The 21,773-nt window shown below is 44.6% G+C and overlaps 1 protein-coding gene across 3 annotated transcripts in view; it reads left to right on the top strand.

Annotated features, from left to right (window-relative positions):
- SUMF1 (sulfatase modifying factor 1) overlaps positions 1-21,773 on the top strand; it is a 278,602-nt gene that overhangs the window by 152,530 nt on the left and 104,299 nt on the right. For 2 of the 3 annotated variants that reach the window (XM_074312230.2, XM_074312224.2), the window contains one exon: positions 11,580-11,738. The exons of the other annotated variant lie outside the window; for it this stretch is intronic. In XM_074312230.2, coding sequence (XP_074168331.2) covers positions 11,580-11,723 — 144 coding nt within the window. In that variant the 3' untranslated portion in view covers positions 11,724-11,738. Of the gene's footprint in view, positions 1-11,579; positions 11,739-21,773 lie in introns of those variants that run through there. 3 annotated transcript variants of the gene reach the window in all.

Below are 21,773 nucleotides of genomic sequence, written 5' to 3'. Positions count from 1 at the left end.
TTTTTCTGTTGTTGTTGTATATTTCCTTGTATTAATATACAACAATTTATATCACTTTTCTAAAAATAGACATTTTGGTTTCTAGATTTTGGCTATGATGAAGAAAGCTGCTCTCAATATTTTTGACATGTGTTTTAAAAAACTTATATTGTCATTTTTTTCTTTGGGTGTGAACTCAGGCTTGGAGTTGCTGGTGTATGTTTAGCTTTAGTAGATTCACCAGTTTTCCAAAGTGGTTGTACGGTTTCCACTGCCAGCAGCAGTGTTTGCGAGTTCACGTTGCTCCATATCCTTGCTAAGACTTGCTGTGTTATGAGTCTTTATAATTTTAGCCAATCTGGTGGAAGTGCAGGGGTATTTAATTATGGATTAAAATTTTATTTCCCTGATAGCTAATTTTGCTGAGCACCTATTCATATTTGTTGGTCTTTTGAATATTCTCTTTTATGAAGTGTCTTTTAAACCTTTTTCTCATTTTTAATTGGGCTGTCTGTTTCTTATTGTAGGGGATTGTTATATATTGTGTATATGAGTTCAGATTTCATGTCATTTAAATATAAGTAATTATATATATTATATCTTTTTGGGTTGGTCTTTTCTGTACCCTGTTTAAGAAATCTTTGTTCATCCCAAGGTCATGAAAATGTTCTCTTCTAGAAGCTTTATTGTTTTTTCATTCACATTTATTTCTATGACCCTTTTGAATTAATTTTTGTGCACTGTGGAATTTAAGGGTCAAGGTTCATCTTTTTTCTATAAAGATACCATGATGGAAACCCACCACTTACCGAGGAAAAGGCGAGATCATCCTTTCCCTTCTGAACTGCAGTGGTGGCTGTGCTGTCAACTGGTGACCCTATGCGTGTGGGTCTATTTCTGGGCTCTATTCCGTTCCACCCGTATACATAGCACATTGCCGTAATTATTGTAGGTTTTTTGGTGAGTGTTGACAACTGGTCATGTAAATCCCCCAGTTTTATTCTTCAAGATTGTATTTACTTTTCCAGGTCCTTTGCAATTCCATGCAAATTTTACACTAAGTGTGGAAAATCCCAGATAGAATTTTGGCTTGGATTTTCTGCACTGAATTATGGATACATTTGGGGGAAAACAGACATTTTACCATTTCCATTTTTCAGTCCATGAATATTTATTTAGGCGTTTAATTTCTCTCAGCAACCGTTTGTAGGTTTCAGTGTAGAGGTCTTACACAAAATTTATTAGATGAATTCCTAGATATTTGATGTATTTTATTACTATTTAAATGTTTATCTTTTGAAAATTACATTTCCTATTTGGTGGTTGTTAACAGACAGTTGATTTTGACATGTCGAACAACTTTTCATGTATTTAAGGACCATTTGTGATTCTTTCTCTGTCAACTGGATTTCCTTTTTCTATTGCATTGTGAAAGCCTTCTTCCTGATTTCTAGGATTTCCTTATAAACTCGAAATGACATTTTATCTGTGCTGAGTTACAAAATTTTTCTGATTGTCATTTGTGGTAAAATTCATTTTTCTGCTTTCATCATAGACCAAATAATTCAAATATTAGAAGGATCTTAGAAATCTTCTACTCTCACTCTCTGATTTTACAATGAAGAAACTAGTTTAGGATGTTTGAGTGACTAAAGCCAAACTACCAGGTAATTACAGAAACTGAATTTGAATACAAATCTCAGTTCAGTTCTTTGTTCGCCATGGTACCTATGCATAATCTAGTAGTGCTTTGTATTATGGCGTGATTGACTGGTGATGTGGGATTATTTTCCTTAGATTGTAAACTCCATAAAGATAGGAAATTAAACTTCCTCAAAGACAACTACAGAGCTGCATATATCATAGGCACTCAATAAATATTTATTAAATTGAATCATCAAAAGTGTAATATCCCACAAAGAAGAGGCAACCAAGGTCTAGACGGTTGAACTGGGGAATTTTATAAGATATATATGGAAAATATAATACTAATTGTACACAAACGCTTTCAGAAAATAGATCTGAGAGAACTTCCCAACTCACTTAATGAAGCCATCGCTACCCTGATACCAAAGCCAGACAGAGATAGCACAAGAAGAGAAAGCTATTGACCAGTATCTCTCATGAACATGGAAGCAATAATCTTTCACAAAATACTAGCAACTTGAATCTAGCAACAGATAAAAGGGTGGCGACCACGACCAAATGGTGTTTATTCAGCAAAGCCAGGCTGATGTCTCTCTTTTTTCACTTGCTGGTATTCCCTTTCCATGTATGTTATACATTTTGCTATTGTCCCACAGTTTTTGGATATGCTGTTCTGCTTTGTTTCTTTTTTCTCTTTGCCTTTCAGTTTTGGAAGTTTCTATTGTCATATCCTCAAGCTCAGAGTTTCTTTCTTCCTCTGTGTCCCATCTACTAATGAGCCCATCTGAGGCAGTCTTCATTTCTGTTACAGTAGTTTTGATCTCTGGCATTTCTTTTTGATTCTTTCTTAGAATTTCCATCTCTCAGCTTACATTACCCATGCAATGTACATATCCATTATCCATAGTTAAAAAAATCCTCGTCTGTTAATGCCAACATTCCTGCTATATCGGACTCTGATTCTGATGCTTGTGCAATATATATATTGAAGCTGTGCCTTTTGCCTTTTAATGTGCCGTCTAATTGTTTGTGACAGCAGATGTGATACACCGTGTAGGAGGAACTGCGTTAAGTAGGGCTTTAGGGATGCAGTGCTACGGTGCGGGGAGCGGGCAGCCACTCCGGAGTCCTGCGGTGGGCGTCCGTCTTTGGGGAGCCTGGACTCTGACCCTCCCCAGGGCTTCCTAGTTCCTTCCCCTTCCTTAGGTGGGGAGCTGGAGTTTGGTACTTTCCTTCCTCCAGGTAGGTTAGGCTCTGGTTAAACCTCAGCAGGTGTGTTCTGGTTCAATAGATTCACCTGAGGGTAGGACTTGTTAAGAAGAACAGAATGATCTGGTCTGTTTTAAAATGGTTCCTTTTCCCCTCCGCCTGCTGGAAGCGCCAGGAGATTTGTTCCCACTACTGACAATGAGAACATGGTGGAACTCTGGGAAGTAAAGCTCTCAGAAGTGCAGGGGCCCCCGACGACTGGGTCCCCCTGGAAGTTTTATCTCTCAGCATCATCCACGTGGAACTTTCAGCAGTGGTCAGTTCCGGTTCAGGTTTTCCTGCTCAGGCCCTGGTTGCTGTAGAGGTCTTGGCTCCGGTAAGTTACATTTTTCCATAGTCACCTGCCTGTGTCTCCAGTTTGGGGGCAGCAGTTTGTCTTGTGGCCTCACTTCTCTGATGGGTCTAAGAAAAGCTATGGTTTTTTCAGCTTTTTACTTATTGTTAAGATGGAGTGACTTCTAAGCTCCTGATACTGCAAGGTTGATTTATTCTCAAAATTCAATTTGTGTAATAGACCATATTAATAGAATAAAGGACAAAAACCATATGATTATCTCAATAGACAGAAGAACACCTGAAAATATGCAACATGCATTCATGGTAAAAGTTCTCAGCAAATTAGGAAGAGATGAGAGTTCCCCAACCTGGCAAAGGGCTACAGCTAACATCATGCTTAACACGAAAAGCCTGCATGTTTTCTCTCCTTAAGATTTAAAAGGAGACAAGTGTGTCTGCTCTTGCTATTTTTGTTCGGAAATGCATTGGAGATTCTACTCAGTGCAATGAGGCAAGAATAAGAAACTAAAGATATACAAATTGGAAGGGTAGCAGTAAAATTATCTTTGTTAATAGACGGCATGATTTATTTGTAGAAAGTCTGCCAAAAAGCTATCGGAATTAAAAGGTCACAGGAATAAGGACAATATGCAAAAGGTAGTTGTTTTCTGTATATTAGCAATTAATAATCCCAAAATAAAATTAAGAAAACAATGCTATTGCCAAACTGATGTTGAAAAAAGTATACAGAGCAATCCGGGATATTTTTTTCTTTGAGGAGTTCTGCCTAAGGGTCTCACCAATTTCTTTTTAAGAAGGTATTAGGAGTTAAGACATGATCTGTAGTGTGTAGATTTTATAAATGATTGTGTGGGTTTTATAATATAAAAAAATAGATGAAGTTCTATTGAAAATAGATATACCAGTCAGTGACTCCAATTGATCAAGATTCTAGCGGTTGGAAAAGATTTTTTGCTGTTTAGGCATATAATATGGTAACATCTACTTATCAGAATGAACAAGATGTTACTAACCCACCTTCCTGGACAATTTAATAAAAATGGCAGCAATCTTAAAGAAAAAGAAAAAGAAAAAGAAAAAGAAAGAAAACAATATCATTTACTATGGAATAAAAAAGAATAAAACACTAAAATGCATAGGCATTAATTTAACAAAAAAGTGTAAGAACTGTATGTAGAAAACTAAAAATATTTCCCCCCCACAATTAATGAAGACCTAAATAAGTGCCAGACACAAACAAAAGAACATGTATGATTGCATTCATATGAAATTTCTAGAAAAGGCAAAACTACAGGGACTGAAAGCAGGGTGTCTGGAGCTAGAGTCGGAGCAGGGTTGATGGCAACTGGACAAGGGGACTTTGGGGGGTGATGAAAATAGTCTAAAGCTTGAGTATGGTGATGGTTACACAACTGTCGATTACTAAAACTCATTTGATCTGTATACTTCAAATGGGTGAATTTTATGGTATTACAAATTATACTTCATAAAGCTGTTAAAGAAGGAGAAATCTCTAAAGAGGAAGCTGTATCAGATGCCGATAGCTTGGAAGTTACCTTTCTTAAACAAGTGTTTCTTGTTTCTTCCTTTTCAAGTGGGTAGGGTTTTCCTCTTTCCTTTTTTGCTTTTCGAACAGGCTACTTCCTGGTGATTCTAGGGAAGGACTATTCCCCAGAGCAGATGTACATTACAGTTCGTGCTGAGTCTCTTCTTCATTGGGGACAGTTGCCAGGAGAGTGAGGCCCAGCTGGAGAGGGCTGATTGGGACTTCTGGGGTAGGCTCCCCCCCAGTTCTCCTCTAATTAATCCAGCTGAGCACACAGAAGAAAGGCAAAGCCACAGGGAGGCATAGTAATTAAAATGTCTCCTTTTTCTGTTGGGCCATTGTCGCTCTCTTCCCTTTTAGGAGGTTACGGTGTGGGTGTACACTTCGTTATTTCCTTCCATCTTCAGCACAGTTGCAAGATGGAAGAAGCTCACATTTTAATATTCGGGAAGAGTCACTTGGGTGGATTAATAAGTAGGAATTTCTAATTACCAGCTGGGGTCAGGGAAGAAAAACTATCAGTTATACTTTCAAAAGGAGACTTTTGGGAACTGTCTTGAGGGCAGCTGTCCCTAGCGATTTCCTTCTGGTGTAGCTCCTTGGACACAGTAGAAAGACCTCGGCCCTGGAGCTTTTTGGTGCCTGTTACTCCCAGTGAGATTTAACAAGAGATGTGTACTAACCCCACTTGCTGAGCTTGCTTCCCTTGTTTGCTGAGGCCTTCACTGCCAGTTAGCAAGGGCAGAGGCAACCGCCTCTTCGGGAATATGGAGAGGAGATGGCCTTGATCTTTTCTGCCGCAGTTATTGATACATTTTCCATTTCGCCAGTGTCCCCATCTCTCTTCCCACATAAAAAAAAGCCTAAAACACACAGCAAGAAACCATTAACGTAAACTGGTTGTTACTCAGGAGGCTTTTTGATTGGATGTCTTAATTTAAAGACTGCTCTGTTCCTTGTAAGACCGGAGCCTGTGTTCTCAGGGACATATGCTGCGTTAGAGCCCTGAACGGTCCCCTGTGGATCTCGGTGGGGGTTAAAGCCCAGAGAGGGGCAGAACGATGCTGTCTTCCTTTTGTTGTGCAGGGCATTATTTTTCCTTGCTTTTTCTGAAGAGTGCATACTGCGTGTATTACGGCAACTTGTTTGGCATAAATGTCTACTGACATTTTCAGGTAGCAAGAGCGTATCGTTATAGGCATCTTTGTGTTGGCTCGTCGGCATTAGAGCTGCTAAGGTGTGTCCCACAGCAGTGGCCTTCTCCCCCATCCCCTTGGAGGCCACTGTTCTGCTTCCCGAGTCACAGCATTCTTTCTCCTGTTCTCCAGAGGACCAGGATGTTCCTTTCTCTGTCCCAGAAGCTCATTCCTTCCTCCAAACATTTCCATAGTCTGTTTATTCCATCTGTCATGCCCTCTCATCTCCAAACCCGTTTCATTTCCTCTGAAACCAACTCCTTTCTGTTCTGAACTCCTAAGCCTGGATTTTCCCTGTTGAACTCATTTCTGAGTGATGACAGGCCCTGAAGGTTGTTGAGCAGCCCTTTTCCATTTGTAGACACCATTCATCTAAGAGTGGCCACGTGTATCTCCATTCAGGCCAATATGGTGGGAGAAGTCTGCTGTGGGGTCTCTGGAAGGTTTGTTTTCCTGATGTAGGTGTCGAGCCGCCAGGTGGGAGGCTGTCAGGACAATGAGTGAAACTGAAAGGAACAATCAAGTCTTTACTTATTTATTGTGACTCTGTAAGCAAGAGGCCAGGCGTGGCCCTGGCCCCCAGTGTCCACTCTCTCCCAGGGAACAGCCTCGGGCAAGGGTGCAGCACAGATGGGGGAAACGATCATTCCTGAGGATCCTGCCTTTTTATGGATCTGGAGGGTCTGTGAGAGGGAGCGGGGAAAGGTCAGAGTAGAAAGTGCTGAGTCAGAGCGGAGAAAATGCCTTAGCCAGGGCCCCGGGAGGAGATCTTGGTGGAGGTGCCTCGGAAATGCCTGAGCCCAGGCCTCTGATAAGGGGGCCTCAGCACAGAGCCGCCTGGGCGTGGAATGCACACAGGTGTAGGAGCGTGGCCGGCCAGGTGGCTGGGGAGGGCTGAGTGCTTGACTGTAACGCCCTCCAGAACACTGCAGTTCTGCCAGGCAAAGCCCGGTAATAGCCTCTGTCAGGCCTGAGTGATCACACACAGGAGTTTGCTTTACAGCTGAATTTTTCAACAGGAGCCACCTCTCCTCCTTTTTATTTTCTTTAAAAGCTGACACGTGACCTGGTGTTTGGAGCTGCAGCAGGCAACAAGGGTCCATAGGGAAATAGCAAGGGAATTCAGAGGTTCTGGAGTTAACGAAAGCAGAACCAGCAACGGCATGCCTCTGGACTTCCGCCTGGGTGAGGAAGAATCAATTCCTAATGTCTAAGTCACCATGGTCACGTCTTCTGCTCCTCCTGGCCTCAAATATTCCTAATTGGTACACCATTTAATCATAGTGTTTTCTACTGTTATATAACTGATATTGATCTAAATTATTACATATAGTTTGTTATATCCAAAAGGACCAATCTCAGCCATTGTCTGCTACCATACTATTTCCCTTTAATCTTATTGCAATTCAGAGTTGATGGTCAGCATGCTTTTTCAAAGCTAAGGCACTAGAGATAAAAACCGTATGATTCTTAGTGCATTTGTTAGCATTCCTAGAAGAATAATGCTGAGCAAAACTCCCAGTGTCAATGGCCGTGAAATCGAAGACTGGAGTCAGGTCCCAGTAACAGATCTGATTAAAGAAAACCCCAGCTGACGGCTGTTTGCCTTTGGCATGTTCAGTGCTCTCCGTGATGGGCTTAAGTCGTAGCCTAGTGTCACCCTATTGCCCAGGAGTGGGCAAGTGCCTGGCATCACATGTAGGATGATTGTTCCCCTTCTATGTTATTCCATCTAAAAGCAGGCCAATTCCTTTTTCAGTAAAGTGCAACTCTGTTTCTTAGGACAGTATTTCTCCAGAGGAGTAGCTGGGCTGTAGGCCCAGCTGTCACCTTCTTGGCCAACATTACGTAAGCTTCATCAGTTTGTGAATAATGTTGGAAATGTTGATTTTACTGACCTTCCATGAGCTCGTGGCTTGTGTGTAGGAACTGTTTGTGCCCTAGACACAGACTCCTGGCTGCTGAGACTTAGGGGAGACTCGTAGCACCACTTCCCAGATTCCAGGTCAGTAAACACAGCTTCTTGACAGGTGAGATCATTTCAAGAGAGGCAAAGCAGGTGTGTGTCAGGTTTCCTCCTTAGGATGTGCTCTATGACTTGATGTCATTCCTGGATGAGCCAAATTCATTCTTCCCTGCTACGGACAACAGGCAGATGAGCATTGGCCCAAATGCTGCTGGTGCAGTGTAGCTTCTCAGCTTCACAGTGGCTTCCAGAGACAATGCCCCTCCAATCTAGTTACTTTCCTTTAAATCAGTTCATTCACAGCCCAAGTCATCAGCTTTGGCAGAGGGTCTCCAGCATTTAATTGGTCCAGTTCTGAAAACTCTACACAGGTCAACTCATTGACGTCTGAGAGGTTATATTTCACCACCAGCTTATCTTGAAGGGTTCATCAGTAAATAACAGTGTTGATAATTCACTATCATACGGGCACTGTGTTGAGAGTGTTAATATCTGCTCATGTAATTTCTCAGGTTGAAATTTTACAGGCATGTTTCATGGCATAAGATGATTTAAAAAGTGATGCTAAGAGAGCTAAAATTGGTTGACTGCTGTGCGGGGCCATGTGCCAGCAGTGACATGCCTTTTCTCCTTGAATCTCACCATAACCAGATAAAGTGGGTAGAACTTCGGGGCCCATTCTGGTTATAAATGGTCGTAGACTCGACTGCTTCCTGAGGACAATCCTGTCCTTCTCTGCAGCCATTACCGTGGTCCCTCTCCGCGTGGCCGTCAGTGGGTTCTTCTCCAGGCTCAGGCCTGATGGGTCGGCTTCTTGACCTTCATAACAGCAGGTTAACCCTCCTCTTTTCTTGCTGCACATTGAACACATGACTCTGCCTTTAACGGAGAGTTAGGTGGACTGGCCAGAGCTTGGCTGTCAGGAATAGTGTTCGTGAGAGGACCCACAGGGTCTGGGGTCTGTCCAGTGTGCCCTTGCCTTCTCCGCTGTCCCGTAAGCGGTGACCACTAGTCTCATGTGGCTATTTAAGTAAAAATAAATTAGAATTTTAAATCTACTTCCTCAGTCAAAATACCCATGCTTGAAGTACTCAAGAGCCCACGTGGCCAGTGGCTTTCGCATTAGAAAGCACAGATATAGAACGTTGTGACTGCTGCGGAAAGTGTTATTGAACAGCAAGCACTGTGGTAGAGTAGCCAAGAGTTTCACATCTGGACTGCTTTTTAAAAAAAAAATATTTTCATTGAGTTGTGCTTTGATGTGTTGACAGTGGCCTATTCTAATGATGCGTCTTGAGTGTTATGTGTCAGACCCTGTTTTGAACACTTTTTATGAACTGACTCACTCATTACAGCAGTTTCACGAAGTAGGCGTCCTTCTCAGCTCCATTTTACGGGTGGGCACGTAGAGGCTCAGAGAGCTCAGTGACCTGCTCTGGCCTCCAGACGGGAAACAGTGCAGGTGGAATGTGAGTCTCCTCACTTTGGGGCCGTCCCGTGCGGCTCTGCCATCCCCGTGGAGCTGCCTGGGAATTTGTTCTCGGGATCTGAGGGGTGACTAGTACTTTCATCACTTCCTGTTCATGTCCCGTTCCTCCTGGCTGTGGCTCTTTATGTCATTTCTGTGACTACAGCGATGCAGTGCGATTCTGATGCTGAGCGCCTGGAGTTAGCAATCCCCAAACAGACTGCCCTCATTTCTGACACGTCACAGTTTCGGGTGCCCCCAGACCACCCACACTGCTGACCATGTGGATACCAATTTGGGGGTGCCTGTGACTCAGGTCTGGTAATTTGCTAGAACGACCCACAGGATGCAGGAAAGCACTGCAGTGATTACAGTTTTATATCAAGGCTGTTGATTGGGACCAGCCACATGAAGGGACGATTAGGGGCGGGAAGGAGGGTGCATCACCTCCCCACGCGTGGATGCGTTCACCACCCCCAAGCTTAGTCAAGCGCTGGGGGTCAGTTTTTATTGGGGTTTCATGACATAGGCACAATGAACCGAATCACTGGCCTTGTGATTGAGCTTGGTCTTTACCCCCCTCTTCTCCCTGGGGTGGGGCTGGCTCACAGCCTCAAGCTCTCATCCCTGGGTTGGTCTTTCCCGTGACCCATCCTCAGTTATTAGTGTAAATCAGGTCTGACGCCAGGGACTCCTGAGTAACAAAGCCACTCCCGTCACTGAGGAAATTCCAAGGACTTAGAGGTTATACCCAGGAACCAGGGACCAAGACCCAACAAATTCTTTACTGTGCACCAGCATGTATTTCTTTATCCTGCCTCAAGTCCTTTGTGAAATGAAATGGAGGATGTACGTGTGTGTGTGTGTGTGTGTGTGTGTGTGTGTGTATAAATAGGAATGTAGACATTTTATGTATAGATGTATAAGTACATATGTATTTTAACATAGGTGCAAGTGCACTAGCAACCACAGTTTTCCAGCTGCCCAGACTAAAGATGGCCTCAGAAGTAGCTTGGTTTTACGTAGCTCTTATCTAACTGATGACGGTGCCGTGGCTTGCCCAGCTGCTCAGTGGCTGAGGTGGCCCTGGACTCGGGGTTTTGAATCTCACGTTTAACACTCTCCTTGTCTTCACCACCTCCCGCTCCTCCTGTAACCTGAGCCCAATAAAGCACTGGCACCGCAGGCTTTGCTCACCACCTCGCTGGCCCTGGAAGCCGCAGGCTGCCCTCAGGAGACAACAATGGCCAACGGCAAAGCTCAGTACAAACAGTATTTTTGTGCCTCCTGCCTTGGCACACGTCTGTTCCTTCTGCCGCAAATGTCGTTCTCACCCATTGGCTATTTCTGGATTGTTTTTAAACGTACTCGCTAAACCTCACCTCCTCGGTGAAGTCTTCACCGACCAGCTCTTCTCTCTTAAAGTTCTCTCTCCTTCCTCTGTGTTTTCACATTATTTAGAACATGCCTTTATCAATGGTCGTTATCACACTGTATTTTAATTCTTTTCCCACACCTCCAACCTTAACAGAATTCTTGGTTCCCTCTTGTTGCCACTGAGCCTGTGGCCCTCGTCTTCCCAATCCAGACAGAGCATCATCAGTGACTCAGCTGCTCCACCTGAAAACCTAGGAGTCACGCGAGTCCCCTCTTGTTTTCCTCTTGCTCATCTAATGAGCAGCACGTCCTTTGGTTCGACAGCTTAAACATTTCCCAGAGCTCGTCTCTCCTACCTCCAAAGTCGTCCCTCTTCTTCCACTCTTGTTTTCTTTCCATCCGTTCTCCGTACAGTGGCCGGAGCTCTTTCAACGTGGAAAACAACTTTTGTTATTTCTGGCTGAAAATCCTCTGTTGGCTTCTTTCAGTGACATCAAATCCAGACTTCTTACTGTGCCTGGTGAGATCCTACATGATGTAGCCTCTTCCTCCTCCATTTTCCCCCAGGCTCCCTCCTTCGCGAGGTCCTGGTCTCTCTGGATTCCTTTCTATTTTCCACACACACCACGTTTGTTCCTGCCGCAGGGCCTCACCAGGTGTGGCTGGCTGTGTGAGTGTGGTGGGAAGAAGGAAGGTCGGGCTCTGTCCGTCTCCACGTTCTCCGTCAGCTTCCCCCAAACCACTCGAAGTCCACACAGAATCAAAGTAAAGAGAATTGGCTTGCTCCACCCATGTCGCGTCAAGATGAGTTCCTTGCTCTTTCCCTTCAAACAGGTCCACGCCGGGATCTTTAGGCTCATTGCCTCTCAAGCCTCGGTGAAAATGTCGTCTCCAGAGAGAGCCTTCCTCGATCCGTTTCAGCACCCTCCTGGCTCTGTGACATTACCTTGTTTTACTGAGTTTGATAGCACTCAATAAATTGTCATGTTTATTTAAAATTGTTGTCTGGCCTCCCTAGAAGACACACTCCAGGTCGCAGGAACCTCGTCTGTCGCGTACATTGCTCGTTTCCAGCACCCCAGCCAGAGTGGGCACAGAGGAGACCCGCAACCGCTGGAAGTAGCTGAGGGAATGAATACCCGCTGTCGTCTGCCCGAGGCTGGGCGCTCCCCGAAGCCAGGCCTTGTGACTTACTTGCTGGTGGCACCAGTAGCTCAGGGAGTTGTACAGGGAAGGAAGCCAGGAAAAGTCCATGAGTAATACTGAATAAAACTTGGCTTTTATCATTTGTTATCTGTGCGAACTTGGGCAAGTCCCTTAATGTCTTTTTTAAAAAGAATTTAAAAATTTCCATTACAGTTGACATACAATATGATGTTAGTTTCAGGTATACAGCACAGTGAAGAGACGTTTATGTAGTTTACGCAGTGGTCACCCGGTGAGTACGTACTTATTATATTACAGTCGCATTGACTCTGTTCCCTGTGCTGTACTTTACAGCCCCGTGACTGTTTTTGTAACTGGCAATTTGTACTTAATCCCTTCACCTTTCCCCCCATTCTCCCAACCCCCCTTAACCTCTGTGAACCTCATTGTAATGCTCATTTCTTAGGGAGGTTGTCAAGATGAAAGTAGTCAGTGGATACTGTATTCTACAAATGCAGGGGACAGGTTGCTGTCATGGCCGCGTTTCTGCTGACTATGACAGCGGGGCTTGGCTTAACCGCGCGCTCCTCAGCAGTGCCTCAGCTCCGCCTCACGGGCCTCAGGCCTGAGATGCACCTCTGGTCAATTACCGAGGCCCGAAGGGTGTTACCGTGACCCCTGCTCCTGTAGTGCTCACAGTAATGCAGACCTACTTGGTGGCTCGGCGCCGTCCGCAGGCCCGTGGCTGCTGCCCACGCACCGGCCTTATTTCCCCTGTGCTGCTCGAGTGTCTCCGCGAGCCATGCCATGTCGTTTCTCCAGCTAAATGATTAGCATCCAGCCGTTCCTGTGTTTTAATGCCTGTGTTCAGTTAATTTAAGAAACGCTCCCAATAAGGATTCTTAGTTCATTTAAAAACTGTTTAAAGCTCAGAGAATACTTGTTATTAAAAAAGAAAGAAATCATTCAGCTCAGGGCCTTTTTTCAGGGTGGGACTAAGAATCTTGACAGATGTCGATGATTATTTGGCAAAGTGACATTTGAGTGTTGGTCTCTGATGCTGGGAAACACAACCCTGCAGAGCTGTGTTTGACAACGCATCCCAAAGTGAGGGTGGGAAAAACGGATTCTGCAGATGCCCCCATGAAAGCAGTACTTTTATAGAAGGCAGGAAGGTTGGAGATGATCTCAGTTTGAGGGAAGTGTGACTTTTAGACCATCCAAAGAATAGGAGTGCCCTGGGAGGGCTGAAAGTGTGGAAGGTGTTACCCAGGATCCAAAGGGTCCAGAGGATGAGGGAGAGCGTGGGGAGACAGTGTCAGCCCAGGCGAGGTCGGATCATTGATTTGTAGTTTTCTCCCACCCTTTAGTTAGACATCCTGGTCTGGGATCCAGGGCTCCCTTCTGCCATTCTGCTTTGCGTGTTTTAGCCTTTGCCATCACTTGCCTCATGTATCCCCTCATCTATTTCATCAGAGTCTGTGTGAGCTTAGCCAAGACCCTGTTTAGTGGGTACTGAGGAGCAAAGCACCATCTTGTTCTGGTAACATGCTGGCATATTTGTCAGGAATCCTCTGGGAATATAATTCCCAACCCCAAGGTGATGACGACTGCTAGTTTGGATTTCAGGCATTTTATACCTAAATTTTCACAGTTCCTCTGGAGTCACTTCCATACACAGCCGCCGACTGACCAAGTGGACAAAGCCGGGAGCTGGGCCGGTGGGCGGTTGCCTACGGCTGATGACCCCTGTAGACACGTGCTGGTGTGGGGTGTTCAGGTTTCTCTCTGTCCCAATTCCAGGCTTCCCAAATTGGCTTTCCTACCTCTGTCCTGAGCTCCTGGCATAATAGGGTTGTAGCTTGTGCTTTATTCTAAGGGCGTTAGATGGATGATCCCACTTAATCCTCACAAACACTTTTTGAGATAATGGTCCGATTCACCTTGTTTTATACATAAAGAAAAGGAGACGCAGGGAGGTTAAGCAAATTAGCTGTGGTGAAAAGCACCAAGAGCAGACCCGACCCTGAGTGGTTTATCCCCTTAACCACTGTGCATATAACATCAGATACATATGTATGCCTATTGTACTCTCATTAAACAAATGCTTTGTTGACAAACTACTGCCCAGAATTCTGCCCTATATATAACTGAGGTTTTCTGGAGAGAGAAAACACGTGCATGAAAAAGTTTTATCATGAGGCGTCAAGATCAATGTCAGTACCAGACAGCAACATTGGGCGATCTCAGGGAAGTACGTGTGAAGGTCCAGGTGCGTGCTCAGAAGATCCTGTTAGATTAAAAGATTATTTTTGCCCTTGTGAGGTCTGGAGGAAGTTTAAGGCAACTACCAGTGGACACTAAATTCAAAACTATAAGAAATATATTAATAAGTTTCAACTATTGTTGCACAATCACTTCTGTCCACGTATGCTGTATTATCAGGGGTTGGTGAGTATAGATGTGTGATTATTCACACTTGCTGCACTGGAGGCAAGTTTGGTTTTCATTAATTGGGAAGCCCCCCAACAAAATTCTGTGCTCTTCAGTTTTAAGTCCCACAATTCGATTCGTTCATTCATTCATTCACTAAACACTTTCTGAGCATCTGTAATGTACCAGGCACTGGATGTTACATACCAGAAAACAGGGCGTAGTCTCTGGACTTAAGAACTTCCCAGTCTTCTGAATGAGGAAAAAAAAAAAATAATAAAACATTTGAGCCAGAATTCAAATGTCTGAACAGGAAAATCAATATTTTAGTACAGCACAAGGTTTAAAATTTGCAAAGGTTTACTTAGGTGTTGCCTGCCATTAAAGATCATATATATCTGTATCTATATCTGTATCTGTATGTATATCTGTATCTATATCTTTGTCTATATATCTGTATCTGTATCTGTATCCGTATCTCTATCTCTATCTATCTCTCTCTCTATATATATGTATATTAGTCTGGAATAACCGTTACCTTTCAATGGCTGCAGTTTTTATGATCCTTTACTCTGAAGCCGCCTTCTCTCTGTGCTGACCCCAGCTGTCCGCTAAGCCTGCGCCCCTGGCTCAGCAGGTGCCTGTGGAGCACAGAAGACGTGAAAGCTGCTGCAGTAGTTGTTGGCCAGTAGTGTCTTGCATTAAGTAATCTACCAGCATATTTAGTTGTCATGAGATTCAAAGAAACAATGGAAAATAAAATAAGCCCATCATCATCTCCGGCAGCTGAACATCATTACTCACCATTATTGGTTGTTTCAAGTGCACATGCAAACATTTTGAACATATGAAAAAATGTTTTAGTGAGACGTGGTAGCAGATGATGTTCAGACGCTCCCTTTGAAGCTTCCACGGCAGGTTTCTCAGTCAGCCAGGACTGTGTCTCCTGAATTCTGTGTGCATCGTGATTTCTCTAGAGAAATCCATAGACTTTGTAAAAAGAGCATGGTATGTAAAACTACTAACAAAATTTTGCCAACAGAGTTTCCTCTGTTGACTGTACCTTATTTTAAACCACAGAGAAGTTTACAGAGCGTTTTACATGTGATTTTTAAACGCATATGAAAAAGTGCCTAGCTACTTTAAACCAGGGAAAATAGTGTGTGTGTTTTTTTGTGTGATAAATCCTAGAGAGGTGAAATTGGATATAATTAATTATGAGCTGAGAGCACAGAACATTAAAATTGAAGTGACCTTCAAAACCAACTCGAGACCGAGTCTCTCGCTCAGTGTGTGAATCTGCTCTCTTGCCTTTTTTCTCTACTGCCTGTTTGGGTGGGGTGTTCACTGCCTGTGCGGCAGCCCATTGCTTTGTGGAGCACTGCAATGGGTGCAATTCTACCTTGAACCTATGTCATCTTTAACACCCTGAATTCTTTCAGTGCCAAAGAAGTGAGCCTGTAACACTTTTCTCTCTAATTACGGTAGTTCTAACTCTCAAGCTATGTGACGTCTGAATCAGCGATCTGCCATAAATACATTGAGATTATTATCTGGTGAGTGATATCAATTTTCCTCCTGTCTCTGAATTAGTCCTCTATTTGTTTACGTTACCAATTCAGTAGGAGTAATTATGTAACAAGAAAATGGTGCTGTCACTTTAAATAAACCGCTCAGCGACTAAAACATCAGAACTATAATTAGTGGCATCACTCACCGCTTCCATTTTAATACATAATGGAGAAGGGTATCATTAGGTTTTAATGAACTTGCTTTTGTTCTCACTGTATTATTGTTTTATTTCACTCTGGATGTGGTGACTTCACAACACCACTACATGTCACTAAGCACCCTTATTTCATACCCGGGGGTTGCAGTGAATGGAACTACTTGCCTCTGACATCAGGCTGCCAGTTTCTAGTCTGTTTTTCAAAAGCAAACACAGTTCCTTCTCGTCCCTGGACTGGAGTGTCTGTCTAAGGCCGTTCGGCGAATTGCCAGGCCAGGGTGGGGTGCAGAGGCCCAACTGCGTTAAGGAGTTTCAAAGGAAAACCTTCTCCATCTAAGGCATGAAAAGAGTGGAAAAGGAGGAGTGAGAATGAGAGAGAGAGAGATTGGGAATGAGCTTGAGCATGGGGGAGTCGGGATGGCTGCATGGCAGAACACGGCCCCCTGAATTTACTAATATTCTAGCTCCTTGGGATCCGGAAGAATCCGTATGGTTTCATGGAAGCATATACATGTCTCATGTCCCAAATTCACCCTGTGAACTCAACTTTCTCTTTGCCGTGTGGCAAAGGGTGGGGGGGAAGGGAACATCATATAACCAGATTTCGAACACTTTATTAATGGGTGTTACTTGGAAGTTACATTAGGTTTCTGAAGCACAGATCACTGACTCATGGCGCCCTGTAAACACCAGCAGAATAACCTCGGGCCCTTAAAGCATTTGCGAATAGCATGATCTCTTATTGTTTGAGAGAAGGAAAATGGCAATTCATTTGAGACTCCAAATTAACGCACACACCTCCCGTCCACCCCACGCTCAGCCACACCTTGTGTCAGTATTTATACCTTGTTTTAACTGAAACTTGCGGAGCTCTGAAGAGCAAGACTACTGCAGGGGAATTTCTAGGGCAAACTAATATTTTCAGAGCCCAGGGCAAGGATACAAATGAGAGCCTACCTACCATATATCTAAATATTTAAAAGTTGTAAATCAGATGGAAAAGCTATTCAATAAGGTATGTTCTAGCCTCCTACATTAACAAATTCATATGATAATGACTTGGAAAGCTAGGTTCTGGACTCTGCAGAGTTTCATGCCAGATGTAGCAGCAGAGCCAGGCAGTGGCCTGTGCCCCTCCCACAATCCCACCTCCATTCCTGCGTGTGGATACTTGAGTCGCACCGTGGGGCTCACGTCATGCCCTCTGCAGACAGCAGCCTTCCTGGAAGCTGGCTCAAGGCCGTCTGAGCACAGAATTCTGGGGACCTGGACGCTGGAGCCAGGTCTAGGGGCAAGCTCATCCCTTGGGTCCTGGGGACTCTCTAAGGTATGGGTCTCAGGACAGGGGCCCCTCTTGCCTGAGTAGAAGGGGGTACTGGGAATCTTGCAAAATCATGGAGTTCTAACATTGGAAGAGAACTTGGAGATCGTTTAGTCCAAGGCCTTCATTTTGCAAACAAAGCAACTGAGATGCAGAGAGGTTATGTCACACCCCTAGCTAATGGCAGAACTCAGACTAGAGCTCAGAGCTCTCACCCTTTCCGCTCTGTCCGACGTTTCTACGTGCAGTGAGAGCCCCAGGTAAGTACAGTTTCCATTGCTTCTTCAGTTTGAGACTGTTGCTCAGGCAGTTGAGAGAAAGCCATGTTCCCTGGGATAACTGGTGATGTCACCTGGAAGCCTTGTGAGCAGAGGGTCCGTCCTGGCGTTATGCTAACCAGGAATGAGGACGGATGGAGGCGGGAGCTGGGGGCTCCCTGGAGCAAAAGCTCTACATAAACGGAGCCGAGGAAACCATGAGGCGAAAGTGGTCCTTTTACCGAGAATAACTTAGAGGACCACACATGGGAGCACGACAGGAGAGCCTCTTGGTGGCGTGCCCGTCTTCTCTTCCGTTATTCTCTGTGTAGCAAGAAATTCCTGGGACATCTTCTGGGATGGGTAGCAGTTATTACATAAAACAGATTTTCACTCATCTTACTTGATTCTCTAACCTCCAGAACTAACTGACTGTATTACTAGGAAATGAATAAGTTTGTTTTTCCTTCTATACTCGAAGAGAAGTGTCTTAGCAACCACATGGGGAACCTAAGTTTGATTTCCACACTGGGTAACCATAATTTAATCCTGGCTAATAATAGCTAGTTATACAACTTCGGAAAATCACGGTTTTTCACTCATAGAGTGAGGGAGTTGGGCTCAATGTCTTGAGATGAAGAAAGTGGGCTCTGAAACCCACTCTTAGTGGTGTGACCTAGAGCAAGTCACATAATGTCTCTGAACTTCACTTTCCTCATCTGCAAAACACAGCTAATAATAATACCTACCTTGTAGCATTTTCTGAGGATTGAATGAGTCATACAAGGGAAGTGAAAGGCTGCCTGGGACTCAGGCATACCTAAAATTGGTATTACTCTTGGCTGGATTTTAGGCCCTGTTTTTGAGTATATACCTAGAAAACACACACGTAGATACTGCAGATATTACAAACTCCATGTGTGCAAAATCAAGCTTATCATCTTTTCCCCAAACCCACTTCTCCCCTTGTGTTATTAAACCTGATACCAACACCACCATTTACTAAGTTCCCCAAGCCAGAAATCTGGGATCATTTAGACTACTCTTTCCCCCCGTCTCTTAAGTCCAGTCAATCACTAAATATTGTGGACAGAGTTTTTCAAATACTTCAAATCAAATCAAGCTTTAGATATACTTTCCAGTCTGTCTGTCCCCCGCCCCCCGCCCCTTCCCACGTTGCCACTGTCCTGTTTGAAGTCTGTTTCCTACAGAAACCTTCTAACTGGTTCCCCGCCTCCATTCTTGCCACGTTAAACCTGTCATTTTGCCTTTGGCATGCTCTTTCTAAAACACATTTGATAACATTTCTCCCCCATTTTAATGTGCTTACAATGTAAAGTGTGCCTCCCTCAGCCTGGCACAAAGGATGCCCTGGTCTGACTACTATCCAGTTTCTTACCACACCTTCTGGCACCTCATGTTTCATACGTACAGACGAGCTTGCTTTCCCCCGGACTCATCATGTGTCTGAAATCAGATGTCTGCAGGGCTGTGCTGTCTCTGATGCTGGAGGGGGGTCCAGGTTCTTCTTGCATAGATGCTCATCTTCCATAGATGCCTGGCTCTGGCTCCGTGGCCCCTTCTCCTGCGTCTTCCCTTTGAGCTTGTCTGTCTGTGTCCAATTTCCCCTTTTTATAAGGACGCCAGTCATACTGGATTCAGACTCACCCTAATGACTTCATCTTACCTCGATCACCTGCAGGCTTCTCGTTCCAGAGGAAGCTGGGGTCACAGGTGGGACGTGAGCGGGACTTCAGTATCTTTTGGAGGGACGCGATTCGATCCCTAATGGATGGAGGTGGCAACGGGTTTGACAGCAGCTATGCTCCATAAAATCTTCACACATGAACTTACCAGCCTTGCTGTCCCACTTGTTACAAAACGTAATATTTACCTCTGGGAAAGGGGCGCAGAGTTCTCTTTGCCTTACTTCAGTAAAAGAGACGCGTCACAATTTGCTAATATAGTTTTTCCCACAGGAGAAAGAGAGAAAAAAATTACTGTTTGTATAGCAAGTGTCAGGAGGGCTTCAAACTACGTACCAGCAGGGGTTTGACGAATGAATGAGTTGTTGGCAGCGTCTAACCTGGGAGTTGGCACCGGGCATGTGCCCAGGAAGTGGGAGAGCGTCTGGAGTTGAAGTTCACTTCCATTCATGGGACCTGGCCACCCTGTGTCAGGTCCTGTGTGTCTGGCTCTGTGCTCAGTGCTTCACACGTGCCTCACTGCACCCTCCCCGTGACCCCGGGTCCTGTCATATCTCCTTTCTGCAGGTGAAGCGGAGAGAGATGAAGTACCAGGTGACTTGCTAATGTCAGGACCAGAAAGTGACAAACATAGGATTTGAAGCCAGTCAAACTAGGTGGAACGCTCATTAAAATATTTTTCTTTTGAAGTGTAATATGCACACAGAAAAGTGTACGTACAGAGGGTGCCAAAAATGTATACACGTTTTAAGAAAGGAAAAAACTATATTAAAGTTACGCTGAAGGGAACCAACCACTTTGAGCACCTCTGTAATTGCAGAAGTCAAACGTGACTCATATTCATCTTTTGTTATCTGTATATGTTGAATATTACAATTTTAATACAGTTTTTTTCCTTTCTTAAAATGACTATACATTTTTTTGGCATCCTCTGTATTATATGTGGAGAGAAAGCCCATCTGTTGAATCGCTGTGCTCTTTTTATCTCCTCTGTAATGCGTTTGCATGAAACTTCTTTTGACCACCAACTGCGCAACAGTTTAATGATGAGCAGTGGGACTAACCTCGCCCTGGGCAGAGCTTGTGCTTGAGGGCAGGGCTCCTTGTTCGCATTCAGATCCCAAAGGGCCCCGAACTCCATGCCGAGAGTTCCATATTCATCTTTGGGCAAATTGCTATCATGAAAGGGTTTTAAGCAGGTTTGAGACATAATGAAATTGAAGTCTGTGCTTTGGGCAGGATTGGGACAGGAATAAGCAGAGATTTCATCCATTGCTTCCCAAACCTGCCACTCAGAGGCTGTGACCATGTTTGGAAAGGCGGCGTTCCTAACTCTGGTTAAGAATCACCGTGTTGTGATTGAAGGGATAGTCTGCCTCACTGTAAATGTCCCGGAAGTAGAGGCTCTGGGTGTTGGATGATGGTCATTGCCAAGTGCCCGAGATAGTTTCAAACCTCTGTGAGCACATCAGATACTCACGGGAGAGACTGTGCAGAACACGCGAGACGTGGTTCTCCATTGTTGGAACACTGTACTTACGCTCGGCTTTCCCGAAGCACGTGTGAACAGACGCCCGCGCTGCCTCTTCCCGTATCTACAACGGACTTACCAAGAGAGTCCATTTGGTGGCTCGTCATTCCCAGGAAATGCAAGCCAAGTCCCACGACCTGCTTCTCTGACCTTTCTGCTCCCTGCACAAGAAAGGAACAGGTGCACTGTCTGACTTGCCACTGCTGTTTGCTGTCCATCAAACCACCAGTGGTTCTGACAGTCCTCTGACTGGTATTTGGCCTCCACCGGTGATTCTCGGTACTGGCTTGTGTGTATTCCATGGTAGGGCCGTCTCAGAAGTGGAAAGAAAAGTATGGTCATTCACTCTTTAGAAGGCAATTCACAGAAAAATACAGGATGATGGCTCCATCGGAAGACTGATATTAGAAGTTAAGAAATAGGATTAAAGTGAACCATGTGCATTGGTCCCCATCATGATGTGAAGTGGTGGAGCCAAAAGAGCGGGGACGGGCAGTCGGGAAACCTGGGTGCTTGTTCTGACGGCGTCCGTTTAGATCTCGGCCAAGGAGGGCACATACCTCCCGGAGGCCTCCATTTCCTTCCATGCAGAGGAGCTGGAAGACTGTCTCTGTATAGAAATGTCTGAGCAAGTGAGTCCAAGAAAGGGGCCCTGGGATGTCAATATAGAAAAACAAAATGTCACTAAGGAAACCAAAGGAAGATCTTGTAATAGTTCTTTAAGGGACACATGGGTCACTAGGTAGATTTTAAGTCCTTATAAAAATCTTTATAAATTCCTTCCCCTCCCCTCCTTTCACCTCCCCTCCTTCCCTCTTTCCTTCTTTCTTTCCTCTCCCTCTCCCTCTCCCTCTCTCCTGATAACGAGGACGTGCATGGAAAGGAACACTAAAACAAGGCAGGAA

Source organism: Rhinolophus sinicus, chromosome 5, assembly GCF_057876585.1.
Source record: "Rhinolophus sinicus isolate RSI-liver-muscle chromosome 5, RSI-T2T, whole genome shotgun sequence".
NCBI classification, from domain to species: domain Eukaryota; kingdom Metazoa; phylum Chordata; class Mammalia; order Chiroptera; family Rhinolophidae; genus Rhinolophus; species Rhinolophus sinicus.
This window is presented reverse-complemented; position numbering and strand designations above follow the sequence as displayed.